This window comes from Sceloporus undulatus, chromosome 1 (genome assembly GCF_019175285.1).
Source record: "Sceloporus undulatus isolate JIND9_A2432 ecotype Alabama chromosome 1, SceUnd_v1.1, whole genome shotgun sequence".
In the NCBI taxonomy this organism is placed as follows: domain Eukaryota; kingdom Metazoa; phylum Chordata; class Lepidosauria; order Squamata; family Phrynosomatidae; genus Sceloporus; species Sceloporus undulatus.
In genome coordinates this window covers 339,097,478-339,120,301 of record NC_056522.1, presented here as the reverse complement: position 1 = coordinate 339,120,301, position 22,824 = coordinate 339,097,478, and the positions used below count along the sequence as shown (strand labels likewise).

Genomic DNA, 22,824 nt, shown 5'->3' with positions numbered 1-22,824 from the left:
TTATTCTGCGCCTGCGCAGCAATCCTCGGAAACTTCTAGAATCTCTAGGCAGAAAGTAATGTATCTTTCTGCAACTTTTTGGCGGTAGCTCCGCCCACCCGTATATAAGGCCCCTGGTGGCCCGCTTCTCTCCAGTTCCGAATGAGCCGCAAACAGCGCGGCAACAAGCGTTGTAAATGAGCAGACACTGAGGGGATGGATGGGCGGGTTTGTGTGAATTCGCAGATGACCACTCGAAGAAACACAGTTACAGGTGAGCAACCTGTTCTTCTTCTTCGTGGTCTCTGCGAATCACACAAATGGGTTTAGACTAGCGAGCTATAGTCAGAGGAGGAGGGAGTGTCAAAAATCAATAATCACATAAACAATAAAGTATGTAAATCAAACAACTGTGTTATTTATTAACAGTGTAACAGGTCTATTGAATGGCAGAAAGTAACACTGCCCTCCCAAAGGCTGCATCGTGCCTGGCCCTTGCGTCCAGCCTGTAATGTCTAATGAATGTCAATGGCTGGGACCAGACAGCTGCCTTACAGACATCCTCAAGGGGAATCCCCGTCAAAAAGGCTGAGGATGCAGCTACCGCCCTAGTTGCATGGGCTCTAACCCGACCTGGTAGAGGCTTTCCAGCCAGTTCGTAGCAGAGGTGGATGGTGCTGGCCACCCACTTGGAGAACCTCTGCGGTGACACCGGCAACCCCTTCTTGGCTTCGGAGTAGCACACAAAAAGTCTCTCCGAACGCCTGGAAACAGATGTCCTGTCCAGATAGAACGCCAGCGCCCTGCGGGCATCCAGGGCATGGAGCTGACGTTCAGAGTCTGTGGTCGGATTAGGAGCCAGAGTCGGCAAAACAATGTCCTGGTTGATGTGAAAGGCAGACACCACCTTTGGCAAGAAGGTGATGTCTGTACGGAGCACCACCTTGTCCTTGTGGAAACGGAGGAAGGGTTGGTCCATCCTCAGGGCACACAATTCACCAGCTCGGCGGGCTGACGTTATAGCTACCAGGAAGGCCGTCTTCCAAGTCAGGAGTCTCAGGTCCGTGGTAGCTAAGGGCTCAAAGGGCTTAGATACCAAATGTGCCAAGACGGTATCTAGACTCCACTGTGGTGTAGGGTCTAGGATCGGTGGGTGCAAATTGTTGAATCCCTTAAGGAACCTCTTTATGAGAGGATCCGCAAAGAGAGAAGGCTTGTCCTGAAACAGGTAGTGAGATGAAATGGCAGATAGGTAGCATTTGATAGAACTCAAGGAGAGACCTGCATCCGCTAAAGTCATGAGAAATTCCAGGACTACAGGGATGGAGACACGGGATGGTGGAGTGTCCCTTGCTTGTAGAAAGGTTAGGAACCTATCCCATTTGTAGGTATAGGACCTCTGTGTGGATGGTCTCTGTGCTGCCTTAATGATGTTCTGTACACCGGATGGAAGTGTTGTCAGGATGAAATCCTCCATGCTACCAATGGGAGGGATTGCATCTTGGGATGGTGAACTTGCCCGTTGTGGAGGGAGAGCAGGTCAGGCCGGTGCTCGAGGCGGAGATGGTCCTGCACCCGTTGAAGGAGCGGGGCGAACCAGGGCTGTCTGGGCCACCATGGCGTTACCAGGATTGCGTCCGTGTGGTCAGCCAACATTTTTGAGAAGACCCTTGTAATCAAAGGGAATGGAGGGAAGGCGTACAGGAGGCCTTGGGTCCATTTGAACTGGAAGGCGTCCCCTTCCGATGTTGGGTCTCTGTACCGTGAGCAGAATCTCGCGGTCTGAGTGTTCAGCCGGGAGGCAAACAGGTCGAGGAGGGGGGTTCCCCAACGATTGAAGAGTCGGGAGACTACTTCTGGATGCAGTCTCCACTCGTGGCAAGTGGATGATGACCTGCTGAGACGGTCTGCCAGGTTGTTCTGTTCGCCGGGCAGGTGAATGCATTGTAGCAGGATCTTGTGTTGTATGCACCATTCCCAAATGCGGATGGTGATCAATAGCAGAGTCCTTGACTTCGTACCACCCTGTTTGTTGAGGTAGTACATGACGGTGGTGTTGTCGGTGAGGAGGAGCACCACCTTGTCCGCGAGGACCGTCTGAAAGGCTCTGAGTGCTTTCTCCACGGCGAGCATCTCCAATACGTTTATGTGGAGAGTAGCTTCTGCCATTGACCATCTGTCCTTTATTGTAAGGTCCAGCGTGTGGGCGCCCCATCCTTGCAGGGAGGCGTCCGTAGTCAGGGAGAGGTCCGGCTGAGGGGGTAAGAATGGCATCCCCACACAGACGTTGTCGGATTGGAGCCACCATCGTAAGGACCTCTGTACCGTCCTCGGGATGGTGAGCAACTTGGTGGCCGTGTCTCGGACGGGGTCGAACACGGAGAGTAACCAAGATTGAATGGGCCTGAGGCGCAGTCTGGCCCACGGTGTGACGAAAGTGGTGGAGGCCAGGTGCCCCATGGCGACTTGAACTGTACGGGCCTGAAGGCGTCTTTGTCGGAGGCAGGGCTGTAGAGATGCACAGAGGGCTTGGAACCTTGACTCTGGAAGGTCGGCCCTCATCTGTACAGAGTCCAGTGTTGATCCTATAAAGTCTATTCACTTGGTAGGAGTCAAGTTGGACTTGTCGAAGTTGACCTGCAGCCCTAGTGTTTGTAGCAGGGATAAGGCAAATTCCAGCTGCTTGAGTAGGGCGTCCTTTGAGGATGCTGCGAAGAGCCAGTCATCCAGGTACGGGAAGACTGTGATTCCCTTCTGACGTAGGTAAGCCACCACGGGTGCCATGCACTTGGTGAAGACTCTTGGAGCTGTGGCAAGGCCAAAGGGAAGAACCTTGTACCGGTATGCCTGGTGCCCGACAGCGAAGGCGAGGAACCTGTGATGGTCCTCCAGGATCGCTATGTGAAAATATGCGTCTTTCAAGTCTAGCGTCACGAACCAGTAGTCTTTCTGTAGGAGTGGTAACATAGAAGCAAGAGTTACCATCCTGAATCTTTTGTAAACAATAAAGTTATTAAGGGCTCGGAGATCCATTATGGGTCTGAGGCCAGAGTCTTTTTTCGGTACAGTGAAGTACTTAGAAAAAAAGCACCACTTGAACTCAGAGGGGGAGACGGTTTCAATGGCGCCTTTGTCTAAGAGGGTGCGCACTTCGTCGAGAAGGGTGTCCGAGGTGACGGTTGAAACAAAAGCTCCGGTTGGCGGGAGCTCAGAGAACTCTAGGGCATAACCCCTACGGACGATGTTAAGTGCCCAAGAGTCTGTAGTGATGGCGGCCCAGGTGGTAAAGAAGAGGCTCAGCCTATTAGAGGTGACGAGGTGCGCAGAAACACATCAGAACCTCTTCTTGCCCCGGCTATCCTTCTTCCTGTATTCCTGTTGGTACAGTGGTGCCTCGGGTTACGAAAGTAATTCGTTCCGCGGCCGCTTTCGTAACCCGAAAAGCCTTCGTAAGCCGAATTGCCATAGGCGCTAATGGGGAAAAGCCGCGTTTCGTGCGAAAAAGCACCGAAAAGCACCAAAAATTTTCTTCGTAACCCGAAAAAACATTCGTAACCCGGAACAATGATTTCCAATGGGATTTTTTCGTATCCCGAAAATTTCGTAACCTGGGTATTTCGTATCCCGAGGTACCACTGTATCTGGGTTGGGAAGATTGGCGCCTGTCCGGTGGGGGAGCAGGTGACTGGGAGGATCGGCCTTGGGGGTTGGTGTCCTGGTGGTAAGGACGGTCCTGGGGCTGAAAACGGTACTGGCCTCCTGAGTGCCAGGGGCGCTGGCCAGGGTACCTCTGGCGAGGAGATTTGGCCGGTATGGAGGACATACCGTGCTTCCTAGCCGCGGTCTTCATCCGGTACCTGAAGCTAAGCTTCTCGTCCGTGTCTCTATTGAAGAGGCCCGAGTTGTCAAAGGGCATGTCTACAATAGCCGCCTTTGCCTGAGGGGTAAGATCTGATGACCGGAGCCACGTATAACGGCGGAGGGCAATGGAGCCAGAGAGGATCTTGGATGCACAATCAGTGGAGTGCCTGGCGGAGATGATCTGCTGTCCAGCCATCAGGTGGACCTCATTTCTGAGAACTGCCATCATACGCCTCCTGTCCTCGGGCAAGTCCGCAATGGTGGGATCCATCTTCTCCACCAGGAACTGGACATAGGCCCCCATGCAAGCTGCATAGTTAGCAATCTTGAGGTCCAGAGCAGCCGAAGCGTAGAATTTCTTCGCCAAAGCGTCCAGCTTCTTACTGTCCTTATCCACGGGCGAGGACGAGGCTTTGGGGGCGAAGGTGGACTGGGCACCTTCAACAATAGCTGAATTCAGCTTCGGATGGTTTGATAGCCAGGACGGGGCGGATGGAGTGACTCGATACAGGTTCTCGATCCTGCGCGAAGTGGACGGTATGGTGGCTGGGCCGTCCCAAGAGCGCTTGGCGATCTTCTCCAGGGAAGGGAGGTAGGCCAGGGCTGGTGGAGCCGTGGATCCTCCTCTCCACCGGGTCGAGGGCATCATCCTCCGGATGGGTGACTTCAAGCTTGAGGGCGTCAGCCATCCGTATGACCCTGTCGGCAAAGGCCCTGACGTCATCTGTAGGCAAGAGGACAGAAGGGCCCTGAGGCACAAACGGGGCATCCTCATCCGAGACTGGGGATACAGAACGAGGAGAGCCTGAGCCAGATCTCGAGAGGGATGGACTCCGCCGTCTGAGGAGAGGGTCGGATGTCCCGAGGTCGTCCCGGCGGGAAGTGTCATCATCCGGACGACGGCCTTGAAGATGAGCATGGAAGTACCGGCGGAGGCGGGACGGGTCAACCGGGATGAAATACTGTCCCGTGCGTTGATCGTGGACGAGATCCGGGAACGCCTGGAAGAGGTCCCGGTCATGATCTGCAGGGGGGCACTGGTGTACAGCCAGAGCCTCGTCGGCTTCGGTATCCAGCGTGGCCCGGTCCCGTGAGGCAGAGCGTGGTCGCCTTGTTGGCGAAGGCGAGGGTGATCTTGACCTCGGCCTCTGAGAGGAGAATGGGCCGTAGGAGTCCCGAAGCTCTCCCACCTGGACAATCTGTAGGCTGTCCGCCGGTACAGAAAGGTGGCTGGTGAGGAGGACTCTGGGCTCGAGCGGCACCATACGGGAGAGGGCCGGTAGAGACGGAGTCGGGGTCTTCTCCGGCTCTGGAACAGGCGATGTTGATGGTACTGGCCTCGACTCAGGCGGAGGGACTGAGAACGTGCTTGGGGGCCCCTTGCGGCGGGTCTTAGCCGGCGACGAGGACGAGCGAGCCCGCTTCTTGTCCTGGTCGGAGCGTTTATCCCCTTTTTTCTTGGGGGCTTTGGAGGCCTCCACATTCCCAGGGGCTCCGGAGCCGCTAGGCTGGCTGAGAACCCTCTCATAGAGGGCGACCTTGAGAGTCCGGTCCCTATTCCTGAGGGCTTGGGTGGACATGGCCTTGCAGTGGGGACAACTGCCCTGAACGTGTGTCTCCCCCAGGCAGAGGACACACTTGTCGTGGCCATCGGCCTTGGGGAATTTAACCCCGCACTTAATGCATTGCTTGAAGGAGGCCATGGTAAGAAGAGTCCGTTACCAGTCCGAAGTCAAGCCGAAGTCAAAGAAAGTCGTCAAGCCAAGGGAAAGTCCGAGAGAATGGTCAGTGAAAGTCCGAAGGTCAAAATAGCCAGAGATTCCAATAACAAAGAGCAAGCAAAAGCTAGCGAAGTTCCTAGAGCTGCTTAGCGCAGCGGAATGAAGGAACTGGAGAGGAGCATGCCACCAGGGGCCTTATATACGGGTGGGCGGAGCTACCGCCAAAAAGTTGCAGAAAGATACATTATTTTCTGCCTAGAGATTCTAGAAGTTTCTGAGGATTGCTGCGCAGGCACAGAATAAACCCATTTGTGTGATTCGCAGAGACCACGAAGAAGAAGCAAGGATACACACAGAACACTTAGCTATGTGATCTACTTAGACTCTTAGAGGTATGTAATTCACATTTTAGAGAGTAATCCACATATCTATTTTCCTATGGCAAAGAGTCCTTATGACTTGTAAGAACTTTCTGAATGGTACTCCATGGATGTGACTGTGTCATAAAAGTAAGCTGCTTTTGCCACCATTACCACTATCAGAAGCAAGTGGGTTTTCAAGGAGGTCACAGTTCAGACTCCAGAGATTTTTTATTACAGCTCCCATTTGACACAGAGGGTGGAGCAAATGGTTCCCTCACCACTGTAAAGGCCGGAAAATGCCATCCAACTTAACAGGTAATAAGCATTTCATGAGAATCATACTCTTGACAATTCCCCCCAGACTGTCACAATTCCGTCTAGTCCACAAAACTAAATAAAGTGTATGTCATACACGTTTGGGGCTCAGAATATTTTAGGATTGCCCCAAGGTTGTTTTGGTAATCATGAATACTACTGCAGTACATGTAGTATCTTATTGAGAAGTCCATTAACTTAACTGATGAATGGAATGTACATAAAAAGTACCTTCTTTTTTATTCTTTTCTTTGTATCAGGGTCTCTTTCTTCTTTTTCTACTTCAGTAATAAAGTAGTCATCCAAGCTAAGCACTCGGGGTGCCGCTCCTCCACATTCTACTTCCTTATCCTGGAAAGAAAACAGAAAAGAAAACCAGTTTAAATTTCACATGCAAGTGTTTCATCTTGTGACATTCAAAGCTCTAGTTAGAACCTGTTCCAGTTCGTAAGAGAAAATGTTGTTTTCAACTTTTCAATAAATCCATTTGCTATGCTTTAAAAAATGGGAAAAGAATACTCAAAATATGTCAGTTTGTACTCTGAACTGACAAAAAAAAGAAGAAAAAAGAAAAAGAAAGGAAATTATACACACAGAGGGCTGAGAATAAGATATAATTAAGTTCTAATCTTCAGTGAAAGATTAATGACATAAAGAAAGTTGCTTGTTAGCTACTCACCCTGATGAGCTTTGCAACATGAGTCTTTCCACTGCCTGGCAATCCTCGCATGATAATGACAATCTAAAATAAAGATCACATAAGTGAAAGACTGGACACCTACTTATTTGAATAATTAGTATGCAATATACAAAATAGTTATCCACCAAAATCCAGACATCCTAAAATGCCAAGAGATTAAAATACCAACAGACCCTAAAGACACCAGATCCCTGCTGATCTTGGGAGCTAAGCAGGATCAACCCTGCTAGTACTTATATGGGAGGCCATCAATGAATGTCGGGTGCTGTAGGCTATATTTCAGATGAAGGAACTGGCAAAATCAGTCTGAGTATACCTTGCCTAAGAAAATCCTATGAAATTCATGCAGTTGACAGGTGACTTGAAGGTGTGCATGCCCCCCTCAAATATGGTGAAATGTCCCCCCCAGGGCCTAGAGGACACTGGGGGATATTTGTGGGCAATTTATTTTGCTTTTGAGTTTTTTTTGTAGGTGCGTGTGGTGGAGATGCTGACCCACAAGGTCTCCCAGGGATATAACGTCTCCTAGCCTCCCACAGCTGCTCACCTCTGAAATACAGGAACATAGCTAGACACTTCCTTCCCACCTACCTACTCTCTACCAGCCAGTAAAAGTGTGTGTGTGTGTGTGTGTTGCAATAGGCCAAAGGTTTTATTATTTGGTGATGGGGGTTTGAGGAAGAATGTGTAATGTCATTCCAGCTGGTAGAACTTTACACTGTATCTCCATGCTGCCGGATCTCAGCTAACAGTGAACCAGATTTCAAACTGATGTCCCTAAGCTTCCTGCATTAATCCAAAGTCCACAAACAGGGAGTGGGATATCAGTAACTCAGGTATGCTAATACTATTTACATAAATCATGGGATATTTGAATATTTATTTATTTATATGTATTATTTATTATATATTTATACCCCACTCTACAGCATAAGTTATCTGGGTGGCTTACAGTAAAATCAACTTATTAAAATTCAAAACAAAAGCATTCTAAAATCATATTTTACAAGTGAATAATTTAGAAGTTAAAACAGTCTAAAAGCATGTATGTATGTGGATTTGAAGGAGATCATTACGTTGAAAAGGTTTTAATTAAAAAGCTAAGTTTCATCTTGGTGCTGTAATGGAACCAAGGCTGGTGCCAAACAGGTCTCCCATGAGAAGGGAATTCCATAACCAGTCTGCCATAGTTAAGAAGGCCTTCTCCCACATCCTCACACAATATATTGCTCCCACTGGAGAGCCACAGAAGAAGGCCCTTTACCAGACATGCATACAATGTTCTGCAATGTGTAGGTTGGAACTTCTTGCAAAACTTTATCTTTTAAGGAAGAATTTCAAAAGACAGGTAATTCAGACATAAACTGGAGAAAGTAGGAATATTAGAGCGCACAGAAGAGGAACATCTTTGGGAATAAAAGTACTATGGGAACAACAGAGACACTGACACAAGAGGGAAAATAAAAGTTATAAGCTGCTCTTCTTCTAAGCTCCCCCCCATCACAGACGCCAACTTAAAGACAAAGGATCTAAGACCCAACTTTTTAATTTTTGACATGCAAGTATCTGCTGAGAGAATTCTGTGGCAACATTAAATTTCACACCCACAGAATTCAATAAACACCACATTGGCAACTTAGGAGGAGGAGGATCAACTGCATGGCAATTCCCCATGAGATCCTTATGTGAGGGTAACTTTCATAATTACAGCACCTTAACTAAGAGGCAAATGAGGATAGAGGATTAGTCTGACTGCAGACTTTCTATACCTGGAGAGAAGAAATGCATCTGTATTTATTGAGTACCTTTGATGAATTCTAATGTACTTTTTCACAGGTTTGTCAAAGACTACGAGGCATGGGAATTTATTTTCAGGAAATTAGGTGATATATGTTAGTAAAGTGTTAACATCTTGGTCAATTTGTTGCTTAAGATTAGAAAGCCAGATTCCCAATACTTACTCTCTCTGGTCTACTTTCCCGGCCAGGTGGTTTCAGTATATCATCCACATTTTTAGATTCTGGTTTTCTGTCTACACGAGGTGCGGGTGGTGGCTGTCGAGGTATTGAAGGAGTAGGCATGGGCATTCTATCATCAGGGTAATTTCTCCGGTCACCTTAACATGAAGTTTACACAAGAGAGGAAAAAGGAAATTAGATTGAATAACAGACAAGATCATAATTTTCCAGATGGTTCTTTTTTTCCTCCTTTTCTAATATGTTGCTCTGGAAGTTTAAGTTTTCTGACTAGAGAAATTCTATTTATTCATTTTAGAATAATGTTTCAAAGGAACAAAAATAAGCCAGCAGATGATGGCATAGTATGATACAAACAAATTTCCCTTTCAGCCACAATTTTATATTAACTTTTTAATAGTCCAGGTCCTTAAACAGATGGACCAAATAAAGTGCCTTCTGGGTACTTTGGGGGCATGGTGTTCAAACAATACAACTGCTCAGAAGTCATGCTGAGGCCGCCTAAGGTGGCCCAAACCAAACCACAAAAGGAGTGGCAGAAAGCCACTCCTGCTGGCAGTCTATTTGGGACTGCGACAGCAGGCCATATCTACATGACCCTTAGGAAGGTCATTTAACATTTACTCCAGAGCAAACTAGGTTATACCCTGGCTTCTGCACAGCAGAAATAATCCAGTTTGACACAACTGCCATTGTTCCATACTATAGAGTTTTGGGAAATGTAGTTTGTTGTAGCACCACAGCTTTTTGACAGAAAAGGCTAAAGGTCTCAAAAAAACTACAATTTCATAGCACTGAGCCATGACAGTTAAAATGGTGAGTGCATGAGTGTTATTTCTGCATAATTAGCACACATTCCTCCATTTAACTGGAACAGGTCTGAAGCCTTGTCTTTAAGCCTTGAAATTGTTATTTAAGGTCAGAGCAGATGGGCAGGGAAGTAACATCTTGAGTCTGCTCTGGCCAGAACCAGTTTGGGACCTTGCCAACTGCAAGGCCCACTCTCACAGCAGGCTGCGGCCGCTGACCCCAACTTGTGCTGTCAGGAGCCAGATTATCCTGGCTCATTTTTTCTCCAGTAAAAAGGACTGGAATGTGGTATTACAGTGGCTTTGGTCCATGTTGGAGGCATATAATAATAATAATAATAATAATAATAATAATAATAATACAGTGGTACCCCGGGGTTACGAAAATTTAATTCGTTCCGCAGCCGGCTTCGTAACCCGAAAAAGCTTTCGTCACGAACAACGCCGAAAAAGCCATAGGCGCTAATGGGGAAAAGCCTCGGATTTCGTGGCGACAATAGCGCGAAAAGCACCAAAAAATTTTTTGTAAACCGAAAAAACTTCGTAACCAGGACAGTTTTTGTTTTTTACAAATGGATTTTTTTCGTAAACCCGGAAAATTTCGTTAGGCGGCGCATTCGTATCCCGTGGTGTAACCACTGTTTAAATATAATAAATAATAATAATAATAATAATTTGTATTACCGCTATTCCAACATTGTTCATAAGCGGTTAACAACATTAAAACATTAATACAATAAAATAAAAAAAACATAATACATATCCCCAACAACAAATATCCCCATCCCCCCCCCAAAAACCCCATACTATACCAACGCAACACGTTTTTAAAACCAAATTAGTATTTACAAGGACACCCAAAATAGCTGGATAGAAACAGTTGTGTATTGGGGGGGAGAAAAAGATGGAAATTAGGACAGAGGGAAAAGCTTGTCGGAAAAAAGGGGGAAGGTCTTGAGAATTTTCTGAATAGGATCTACAGAGGAGACAGAGGGGAAGCTCTTCGGGAAAGTGAGTTCCAAGATCTATGGGGCTGAGAAGAAAGAAAATGGCCCTTTGGCGGACGAGGGACATACTTGTGATAGGAACCCTCAAAAAAATGGCTGCCCGGTTGATCTGAGGGAGTGGAGGGGCGGGAACATAATGGGAGAGAGTGGTCCTCAAAGTTAACCCTGGGCCAAAGCCAATTTAGGGCTTTATAGGTTAAAACCAAAACACCTTGTATTGCACCCGGAAAAGAAACAAATAGGTAAGCCAATGTAGATCTGCAAAAATGGGTGTTATATGGCAGGTCTTGGAGCATCCAGTGAACCAGGCCTTGCTGCCAATTCTGTACCAATTGGAAGCTTCCGGGTTTGGACACAAGGGTTGGCACCCATGTAGGTAGCATTGCAGAAATCTAATCGAGGAAGGGTTACCAGAGCAATGACAACTGTTTTCAAAGGTCCCCCAAAGTAGGGTCGCAGCTGGCATATCAGCTGAAGCTGGTAACAGGTGCTCCTGACCGTCGCATCCACCTGAGATGTAAGGTGGAGCGACGAATCCAGAAGCACCCCCAGACTGCGAACTGAGTCCTTCAAGGGGAGCATGACCCTGTTCAGGACAGGTGGACAAACCTCCTTCCTCAGGCCGTGGGAACCTATCACAAGCACTTCCGTTTTCTCTGGATTCAGGCTGAGTCTGTTTTCCCTCATCCAGCCCATTACCGACTCCAAGCAGGCATTTAGAGGAGAGATGCCATCTCTAGTCACTGCATCAGTCGGAGACACAGAGAAACATATTTGGGTGTCATCAACATACTGATAACACTGAGCCCCATGTCTCCGGATGATCTCTCCCAGCGGCTTCATGTAAATGTTAAATAGCATGGGGGATATGTTGTTTGAATGCCATGCTTCCAAAGTGGTTGGAAGCTGCTTCTTATGGCCCATCTGTTCCTGGTTTCAAACTGGCTTTGACCTATAACAACCCTATGAATGAAGGAACTCCATGAGCCCCAGTCATCAACAGCTCTAATCAGGTATCACAAGCTTAGGGCCATGGCTTCTTTTAATCATTTGTAACATGGTCTTCCTCTTTTTCTACTGCCATAAACTTCAACAAGCACTATAATCTTTTCCAGTGAATCATGATGGATTAATCAAGCTGATGACTAAATCTTCATTCTAACCCATCTATCATTTCTTCAGGTTCAAGAATTATACCTCCAAATATGGAAGGTCCATGATCATAGGGTGGACGATCAGGTTTCCTCTCATATGGCTGCCTTTCAAATCCTCCTCTCCTTGAGTTTGAATGATCTTTGTCACGGTAAGACTGAATTCTTGAAGGAGATGGCCTGCCAATGGAGACAGTACTTTGTTAACATGTACAACATGAATTCCTATGACATTACATATATTCTGCAAAGACATATAAAAGACTCTTGGATCGTCTAATTCCTAGCCAACTGATATGCTACTACTGGATGTAACTAATATTCTCTAATATGCACACCCTAAAGAAAACACTCAATAGGAAAATGTTAGTTGGCCTCTTGGAATCCTGAGGCACATCCTATCTCTGTTTTTATAAATACAGTGAGCCCTCGGTATCTGCATGGGGGTTCGTTCTGAATCTCCATGTAGATACCAAAATCCGTGTATGCTCAAGTCCCATAGTACTCAATGGTGCCTTTGCCCCCCCCCCCCAAACAACCAGCCTTGTTGCTCTCATCGCAGCAGGGGGCTACTTTTTCTTCCTCCTCTTCCCTGCCTCCTCCTTTTCTTCTCCTCTTCCCCCTCCTGTTGCTGCAGCCACAGCTCTCCCTCCTTTCTCCTCCTTTTCTTCCTCTTATTCCTTCTCCTGCCTCCTTCTTTCTCCTCCTCCTCTTACTCCCCGCTGCTGTTGCTCACCTTCCTTTTCCTTCCTCCTTCACCTCTTCCTGCCTCCTCTTCCTCCACCCCCCCTCCACAGGCTTGCCATCCATCAATGCTCAAATCTGCAGATAACAAGTCTGTGGATACAGAGGGCAGACTGTATATGATCAAACATGTTTCCAAGAATAAGCAGCATGCAGCCACTCTACCACTGTAAAACAGTTTGCTATATAATCCAAAACAAACAAACAAACCCAAAAAACCACAAACTATGATTTGGCATGCATTGTTACAGCAGTCCAATATATTTCTGTTTAATTTAGTGGTAGGGTTTGTTACTGATTTCTACAGCTGGAAGCTATAGGTTGCCTACCCCTAGGGTAAATCAAGGTAGGGCAAAAGGAAATTATTGAAAAATAAAACATACTATTTAATTCCTGCCTTATCTCCTAGGTGTTCAAGGGAGCTTATTACAGTATCAGTAATTTAATCATTGAATAAAACCTCTGAATTTAGAATACAACTTTAATAGAAAAAACAGCACAAACACAATTCAATCCACCAACCTGCCATTGCTAAACAGGTCCCCTAAAAAGGAACATGCAACACTGGGAAGCATTATTTCAAAATAATGTTATGACAAAGAAATAATGTCATATTTTGAAGAGAAGAGGTTACAAATCCCACAAACTACTCATTTGTCATCCCTTCAACATGATTCCTTTGTGGAAGAGTAGTTTAATTTCCTTTACAAGACAAGATGAAGGAAAGCCAAGCCTTAACTGATACTCGAAGTAATGGCTGATCATCAAGCCAACATTTCTGAACTGCTGTGAACTGAACATTATTGAGATTTGGAGGGGGTTTTTTTACTGTTTATTTATTTAACCCATTCTTTATATTAAGTCAGTTCATTTTCATGTAAGCCTATGTTACTATATTTGATTTTGTATGATCCAACATGTAAATGGTAGCAAGCACAGTGTAGTCGTTTGAGCCCTGAACTATGATTCTGAAGACCAGGGTTCGAATCCACACTCAGCCATGGAACCCTAATTGGTGACCTTGCACAAGTCACAGTCTGTCAGCCTGAGAGGGAGGCAAAGGCAAATTGTCCTCTGAACAAATCTTGCCAAGAAACTCCCATGATAGGTTTTCCTTAGAGTTACTGTAAGTCAAAAATGACTTGAAGGCACACAATAAAAATGTAAAATTTAACAAAATTAAAATTTTTAAAGAAAAATGTTCAATCAGGACAATTTATGGACAGACACAATTACTCATCCTATTAATCCCACATCATGTACCTGTCTTCTCGTTCTCGTGGATAGCGTTCTTTGTCAAATCTTTCCCGTTCATGGTCACCAGAAATACGGTCCCTATATGGATCTCGCTCTCTCCTGAAATCTCTGTGATCAGAAGTGGTATTATTTTGCCGATCAAAGTAATTTTCTCTTTCCTTCATGTATCGATCCCGCTGGCTTGGATGTTCTGAAAAAAGGAAGTCAAGAACTGTTCTGTAGCTAACAGAGAAAAAGAGCGAAGAAGCTTCCACATATTAAACATTCTCTTCAGGAAAACTATCTAATAACACAGAAAACTATGTTAAACTCCCTTTGTCGCATCAGGTTTCACATTTGTAGGACTTTTAAAAATATGCAGGGATATTCAGAAAATGAGAGTTCCTCCTGCTCTCTAATGCAGCAGAATCCTTTAATTCAACCATTGCATATATTTCTCTAAGACACCCCCAAATGAACATATTTTTATAAATTCAAAGCATTAGGGAATCATTCAAATCTCCTTGCTATAAAACAAGAGATTGCTACTAAATATCAAAGTGATGCCTGTCTTCTTCATAGAAACATTCAAGATACACCCACCTTTTGAAAAGGATTGCCTCTCATGAAGAGGTTCTGGACGCAGAGTTATTCGTTCCCCATAAGGAATCTGCCCACCTTTACTGGTACTAATATCTGTTAAATATAAATTGGCAACAGTGTAAGTAAACACGTTCTTCCAAGCTCTTCCTCTCAATGCATTTATCCTATATTTAATAAAGGCAATGGTTTCAGAGGATGTATAAATTATAGTAATCGCATAGGTCAACAAATGGAACTCAGCATAAAGATTTTGTGTTTTGCCTTACTCACAAATACTTAATTCAATTAAAAAAACAGATATTATTCAGCTAAAGCTCTTGAGGAAATACTGTAGGGAAAAAAAATCCCTTAGCAACACTGCAACTCATTCATCTTTCAATATTTTTTCTGTTTACAAAAGCAAAGCAGAAAACACCAGTAAGGCTTCCTGAGCAGTTACACAGAGCATAAAGCTCCGGTTTTGACCAGGAGCCCCAAACCCAACTTCTTTGAGTTAACAGAGTGGGTAGACAAATACGAAGTCATTGTGATGCAGTGGAAAGCTGTCAAAACAACCATAAATTTCAACAAAAGCATCAAAAAATAATGTTGAGGAAGCAATGATTTGCAAAGCATTAACCACTATCTTGCATCAATCAAGCCAAGAAGCATCTTGCTCCAAGATATTCTTAATTTTATAAACCTCTACAGCATCTTTTCTCTAAATTACAATACTTGTACTTTAAATTACAATACTTGTAATTCTTTAACCTTTCTTAACAAGAAAAGTACTCCACATTAGTGCTGGAGTTATAGAAGTGTTTAATTGCACAAATGATATACAAACCATTACATGTGAATCAATGCATGGTGGATTCCCTTAATCATCCTCTTACAGTAAAACAGCAACTTCAGATTCCACCATAGTATAGCAATAGAATTTCTATACTACTTTATAGTGCTAAGCACTCTCTAAGTGATTTGCAGTGTGTTAGCCAATTGCTCCCAACAAGCTTGGTATTCATTTTACTGACCTACGAAAGGATGGAAGGCTGAGTCTGCCAACTGAGTCTACTAGCTGATAAACTGCCAACTGCTTATTCAGTTGTTTACCAGTATTGAGTCTAAAGTTAGCCACATGTTCTATGGCACTGGTGGCCAACATCTTGTCCACTCGCCCCAGCCACTGATACTGACATTTAAAAAAAATAAAAAAGGGGGGGGTCCCTTTAAAATAAGGTGTGTGTGTGAAGAATAGTCAATTTATTATTTACAAGATGTTTAGGATATGCTGAAGCCACCAGGAGCTGGTACATCATTTACAACAGAGTAGGGAATGCCTCCCAGAGGGACTAATCATCTAGAAACAAGGTGCATATTGCCTTTGTCCTTTGTTTTAAAGGCACTAGCAGTTTCCCATCTTCGCCAGTACTGTGCTGCTTAATTCTGATGGTAAGACAATGAGGGCTTGGAAGCAGGCCTCTTCCTTTTGAACAAGACATGCAGACAATGTGTGCCTTGTTTATCAGCAGAGCAGATTAGCATGCTTTATAGGGAAACACCAGCTCATTTCCCTCAACTGCTGGTTAATTTGGAGGCGATTTCAATGTGGAGCATCTCACTCCTACTCTACAAGTATAAACAAGAACTCTTCTCGCTTCAATAGATGACCTGGGTATTGTCTGCTCTATAGAAATAAAGCAGTTTGACACCACTTTAACTGCCATGGCTCAATGCTGTGGAATTCTGGGATTTGTAGTTTTGTAAGGTAATCAGCCTTCTCTGTCAGAGATCTCTGGTGCCCCACCAAACTACAAATCCCAAAATTCCATAACATTTAGCCATGAAAGTTAATGTGGTGCCAAACTGCATTATTTTTGCAGAGCAGATACAGCCTAAGATTCATGGGAGAAGGCTATCATACATAACATTAATTTCCCTTCATCAGCACAAACTTCGCATTTAGAATGCAGATAATGAAATCTGCTGTTCTACTCTGAAGACAACAGCTTCTTTCATGCTGCAGGAATTATTAGTGGGTTAAGTAGCATTAACAACATTTAACACATTTCACCTTGTCCGTGACTGTGTCCATGTCCATAATCAACTGTCTGATGAATAATTGGTGGTGGCTTGGAAAAATGTGCTATGCCTGGAGCAATGGATGCTGGGACTACTGATGAAGACAATGAGGGATCTGATGTAGGTGAGTTATACTCTGATTTAAAACCTTTATCTTCACTGCTGTCCCAAAGTCCCTGGAAAGAATCTTCATCCCAATGCTCTTGGTTCATGCCAGGTGATGACTTTACGACAGGAGCTGCAACATGTGTGGGTGCTGCAGATGAAATGGGAATTGGAGCATTTGGCTGTGTTGGTGGAGCAGGAACCTTTGATGCTGCCTGAGGAGCATTTGCAGCTAGAATAGCTGGGATAGAAGTCTTTGCCACTGGAGCAGCTGACTTGGTTGTTGGTGGCTGGCTTGGAGCAGGCTTTTGAAACATGATTGGTGGCTTTATAATTACAGCTGGAGTAGGCTGAATAGGTGGCTCCTCTACTGGGACCTCAGACTGCATTTCAGAAGGGGCCTAGAGAAAAGGAAATGTGTAAACAAAAGAACTGTCTTATAAACAATGCTATCAGATCATGGATGTGTACGCATGTCAAGCTAAACCATGACTTAGCACAACTTGTATTAAGGAGGAAGTAGACAAAGCAAGTGTCAGGCTTAAATGACCATCCTTCTTTCTCCCATTCAGAGAAGAGAGTTTAGATGTTTCTTTGTTTTGTTAACTGCTGTTTGTTGTCTGGAACAACAAAATAGAGTCAGCATTAAATTAAGTGTAAAAACAACTCTATTTTAAATCATGCTCTATGTAGCTATTTTATTTTAAACTAACCATAATTCGTTTAGCTAACTGTATTTCCAGGTCTGAGGTCTTTAGATAATAATATGCTTTTTTTAGTTATATACCGCTCTTCCGAGGCGATCAAAGCGGTTCACAAAATCATTTAAAATTTACACATCATAAAAACAACCTCTCAATGTACCTATCAATAAAAACCAATAAAAATCGAAACATCAATAAAACAAGCAAAAAGACAAGCAAGGAATCTATCAATTGTAGTTAACCATTTGTATCAGGGGAGTCAATCTCTATGAGGAGTCCGAAGGAAATGCTAATCGGAAGAGGTGGGTCTTTAAAGCTTTTTTTGAAGGCGTCCAATGTGGGGGTCATACGAAGCTCTTCTGGAAGTTTATTCCAGTACATTGGTGCTGCTGATGAAAATGCTCTCTGGTGGGTTGCTGTTAGTCTCACCTTAGGGTGTACTAATACATTTTTTCCTGATGTTCTGAGAGTGCGGGGCGGACTATATGGGGAGAGGAGTTCCCTCAAGTAACTCGGGTCCAAGCCATATAGGACTTTATAGGTAATAACCAACACTTTGTATTGAGCAGCCAGTGTAGAGATCTTAGTACCGGTGTTATATGGTCTGACCTGGAAATTCCAGTGACCAGTCTGGCTGCAGCATTTTGAACTAGCTGAAGCTTCCGAATCTGGTACAAAGGTAGCCCCATTTAGAGCGCATTACAGAAGTCCAAATGAGAGGTTACCAGTGCATGTACTACAGTTTCAAGGTCCTTTCAGTCCAGACAGGGACGCAGTTGGCGTATCAGCCGAAGCTGGTACCAAGCACTCCTGGCCATCGCATCCACTTGAGATGATAACTGCAGCGATGAATCCAGGAGTACTCCCAAACTGCAGACTTTGTCATTTAGGGGAAGTGTGACCCCGTCCAGGACTGGATGACAAATTTCCCTGCCTGGGCCTGGGGTACCTATCACGAGTACCTCTGTTTTCTCCGGATTCAGCTTGAGTTTGTTTTCCCTCATCCATCCCATTACTGACTCCAGGCAGGCATCCAAAGGAGAGACGCCATCCTTAGTCACTGTACCAGTCGGAGACATGGAGAGATACATCTGGGTGTCATCAGCATACTGATAACACCGCGCTCCATGTCTCTGGATGATCTGTCCCAGCGGCTTCATGTAAATGTTAAATAGCATGGGGGACAGAATGGCGCCTTGGGGGACACCAGATGTCAACTCTCTTTTATGAGAGCAGCTGTCCCCCAGCCTCACCATCTGGAATCTACCCGAGAGGTAGGACCGGAATCACTGAAGCACAGTGCCCCCAATACCCAACTCTCTCAGGCGTTCCAGAAGGATACCATGGTCAACGGTATCAAAGGCCGCTGAGATGTCCAAGAGCACCAGCAGGGTCACACTTCCCCTGTCGATGCCCAGACAAAGATCATCGACTAATATATATATTAAGACTAAGGCGACCATAGCAGTCTCAACTCCGTATCCTGCTCTAAAGCCAGTTTGAAATGGGTCTAGATAATTGGTTTCATCCAAGACAGCTTGGAGCTGAAAGGCTACTGTCCTTTCGATCACCTTGCCCAAGAATGGTAGTAAAGAGACTGGTTTATAATTACACATCTGCAGGGGATCAAGGGAGGGTTTCTTTAAAAGTGGTTTCACTATTGCCTGTTTCAAGGCTGATGGAAATATCCCCTCCCGGAGAGATGCATCAACTATATGATGTAAAGACATTTTTATAGCATCTCCTCCCTGAACGGTCAGCCAGGAAGGGCAAGGATCGAGAGAACATGTCGTCCTTTTCACGCTACCAAGGAGCTTGTCCACGTCCTCGGTATTTGCAAACTCAAATCGATCCAGAAGAACCTTGTTTTCAGAGTCACTGGACACCTCTGTTATAAGGATCTAAATAGCCACTATTCATGCCATGATGAATTCATAGATTAGTTACTCTAATACACTGTCAAAACTAGAGTGAACCTCAGACCCTGAGCCAAATCTGGTCCCTCCTACTATTTTAATCTCTCTCCCTGCATTCCCTAGATGGACATATGCCCTTCCCCATGATACCAAAATTTGGTGATTTCTTGACTTTTGTTCAGGTTTTTTATGATTCAGAAAGATTAAAATGCCTCCCCTAAAGCTGACATACTGGCATTAAGAGTCAAAACAGACCAGTACTTTCAGTCCCATCCTTTTGCTCTTACCCTGTCCATCTGTGGAATGTGACCTCCCCAAAAACTTATCTGAAAATGATTTTGGCCCTTGGCCTAAGAGACATTTCCCTGCCCTTATTGTACTATATGGAATTACCATTCAATATAGTTCAGAAATTGGTCAGTATTAAGTGAAGTGGTCCTCCTCTCAGTATAGTAATTGTAATGGTTATGGATAGTTTCCTAGATCTATTAAAGTTTATTGCAATAATCTTTTAAGCCCTTACCTCTTGGAGCCTGGGTATCTTATGGAGGAAATTTCTCACACTCTTCCTTGGTTACTGGTGTCTTCTTAAGAAACCCTTTATCTGAGGTTATTTTGGGGCAACATGACACTTATGAAGATCAAATATTTTTTTCTATAATGGTGCTATCATTAGGCAGCTTGTAGTTGCTTAGCCAGAGGCACCTGACAAAGGACCTGCCATGTAATCTTACAGACAGATAGAATCAATTCTCTTTGGGTAAAAATGTATGGAATAACTGCTGAGTCTACTACTTTATAGTATTCTTCATGCCATTACATTTTATTTTTGTGATCTGGATTACTGTTATTTGGGCTGTTTTTAAGCACCTTAGGCTTCCTTTCTGAATGAAAGGGAGATTACAAATTATAAAAATAAAGTATATTTCTTGCTTTCAAATTAAATATTACTCATAATCAAATAAGTGTAATCCTATATATGATTACAGCTGCACACATGGTCTATGCCAGATACTGGAAGTCAACGCTAATGCCCTCTATAGAAGAGTGGAAACTAAGAATCAATGAGATGCTAACAATACCACCCGCAGGGAAAACAAACCAAGAATTTGAGACTAAATGGGAAAAGGTTGGAAAACCGTGGTATTAGTAAAACCTGAGATGCAGTACTTCAATTTGATAAATATATTATATGATTATATCGAAATTGAACCATGCTTTAGTTGTTATGACATTTATTTTTTATTTTATTTTTTGACCTTAATCTGCCTTGTTGTATTTTTTTTAGATAATGTTATAAAACTCAATAGATATGATTTTTTTAAAAAATTAAATATTACTATTAGTAATGCTAGGCTCTGATTGTTATGGATCTAGAGCAGGGTTTTCACACTTGTTCCTTCTGAAACCCCTTGAAACCCTGCTTATGAAGGCTGGGAGATGCGATCGAATAGCATTTAATACATCACTGGTCCATAACACACAGTAGAAACCAATCGAGTTTGAGGCTACTTTAACTGCCATGGCTCAGTGCTAAGGAATCCTGGGAATTGTAGTTTATTGTGGCATCAGAGCTCTCTGACAGAGAAGGCTAAATGTCTCACAAAACTACAGTACCCAGAATTGCTTAGCATTAAAGCAGGGCTGTTAAAGCAGTTTTAAACTGGATTATTTCTGCTGTGTTTTGGACCACTGAGGTAAGGATTGGTGGTGAAGAATTGGCACTTAATCAGATACCTCCTGCTTATGTGCCTTGTCCTTACACAAGATGGGCCTATGTTTCTGTCTCTACTGAAAAACTAATGTTGGAAGTGAATTTAAGTGAATCTGCTGGGACAAGGTAACAAAATTCTTTCCTAGCAGTTTCCCCAGAATGAAATCTTTAAAACAAATGAAAAAAATCAAAACAATTTGCTTGCTAAGCTAGGTATTTATCATTATTTATGTCAATTCTGATATCTTTTTTAATTATTTGATAGGAAGACACTTATACAATATTTTTGTGATCATTTGGACTTTTCTTGGCAGTAAAACCCAATTTTAAAAATATATACCAAAAACCATATGTATCATATCAAAGTTACACTTGCCCAGTTGTGTCCGTGGCAGTGCTTAATTTACCTGGAAATTATCCTTCCTACTAGCTGTATTCTGTGATCTAGGCATTTCCTGTAGTGGCAACTCAGGTATTTGGGGCTCAGGAACATATTCTGTCAGGTGGTGCATATGTTCTTTCTGTTCTCTGTAGAATGAAAAAGTATATTATTTTCTTAAAATGTTTTCAAGAATGAGCAATGAGTATACATTTCAAATTGTGACATGAGTACTACACCTTTTTCAAGAAGACTTGGCTGGAATATTTGGAAGCAGACTAAAACCTGGCTACTTTGTAAGACTTTTTAGACTGAGCTTGTATCAGCAGTCTTTCAGTTTCTGTCTGTATTTTTTTTTAATTTTGTTCTGCTTGAATTTTGTTAGTTTGTATTGTCAGCCATTTTATCATTTGTCAAAAGGAGAAGGGTAATATTTTTAAGAATAAATGCTATCAACCAAATGTAGCACTTTACTCAGAACCAAAACCTGGCAATAATCAAGTTGCAGAAACCATTTAGCTGCCAAGTGGTATTTCTTACATCCTGATTCTTGATTACAAATTCTTGATTAAAAAACCTTTAGGGCAAATTTATCATACACATCAAAATGATGGCTTCACATTACTTTCTTAAGTAGGTAAAAAAATTCATCACAATTTACCAAAGCAATAGTAATAGCAATAGCACTTTACATTTCTATACTGCTTGTAGTGAACTAAGCACTCTCTAAGTGGTTTATAATGTGTTAGACAATTATCCCCAACAAGCTGGGTATTCATTAAAACCAAATGACCTACGAAAGGATGGAAGGCTGAGAACTTGGAGCTCATGTCCAAAGGACCTGACATGTGATAGACCTCTTTATAATCACATAGGAAGCTGTATTATGCAATGTCTAGCCAAAGCTCTATCTAATTCACTACTATCTACACTGACTGGCAGTTGCTCTCCAGTACTTTGGACAGAAGTCTTTCTAGGAAGCAAACTTGAGACTTTTGTATACAAGCAAGTCTTCTAAGTTGTCCCATGGTTATAAGAATCACACCAGACTAAGAACCTAATATCTGATGTATCCATAGAACTACATGGAAAAAAAACCCAGCAGGTAGCTTTCTGCAACACCATATATATCTGTCTATAAGTCGAAAAATGTATGCCCAAAAATTGACCCCAAAATCTCAGGTCGATTTATTTATTGGTCAGTATAGTAATGTGATAGCAGCTCTTTCAGATTTCCCCATGCAGTGGGGAGAGCAGTTTTTCTCTTTCTTGAGCCAAGCAGTAAGAGTCCTGGGTGACTATCTGCTGTTAAACAGAGTTTCGCTCCTGCCTGCATCTTCGCTTTCTGGGGGGTGAAGGCTGAAATGAAGGCTGAAATGCTGAAGCAAAAAGCCTCAATTAGAGTCCCTCTTGCCTTGTGCACACATACATACATTGAAGGTGCTTCCAAGTTTTATCCTCGACTTATCTACGGGTCATGG

At 43.7% G+C, this 22,824-nt stretch overlaps 1 protein-coding gene across 3 annotated transcripts in view; it reads right to left on the bottom strand.

The window, feature by feature from the left end:
- Positions 1 to 22,824, bottom strand: part of YLPM1 (YLP motif containing 1) — a 91,172-nt gene that overhangs the window by 33,933 nt on the left and 34,415 nt on the right. For all 3 annotated transcript variants that reach the window (XM_042448299.1, XM_042448316.1, XM_042448307.1), the window contains 8 exons: positions 21,372 to 21,492; positions 16,518 to 17,031; positions 14,465 to 14,557; positions 13,889 to 14,072; positions 11,928 to 12,061; positions 8,900 to 9,054; positions 6,918 to 6,980; positions 6,470 to 6,589 (listed from right to left, as the gene is read on the bottom strand). In XM_042448299.1, coding sequence (XP_042304233.1) covers positions 6,470 to 6,589; positions 6,918 to 6,980; positions 8,900 to 9,054; positions 11,928 to 12,061; positions 13,889 to 14,072; positions 14,465 to 14,557; positions 16,518 to 17,031; positions 21,372 to 21,492 — 1,384 coding nt within the window. The remainder of the gene's footprint in view (positions 1 to 6,469; positions 6,590 to 6,917; positions 6,981 to 8,899; positions 9,055 to 11,927; positions 12,062 to 13,888; positions 14,073 to 14,464; positions 14,558 to 16,517; positions 17,032 to 21,371; positions 21,493 to 22,824) is intronic.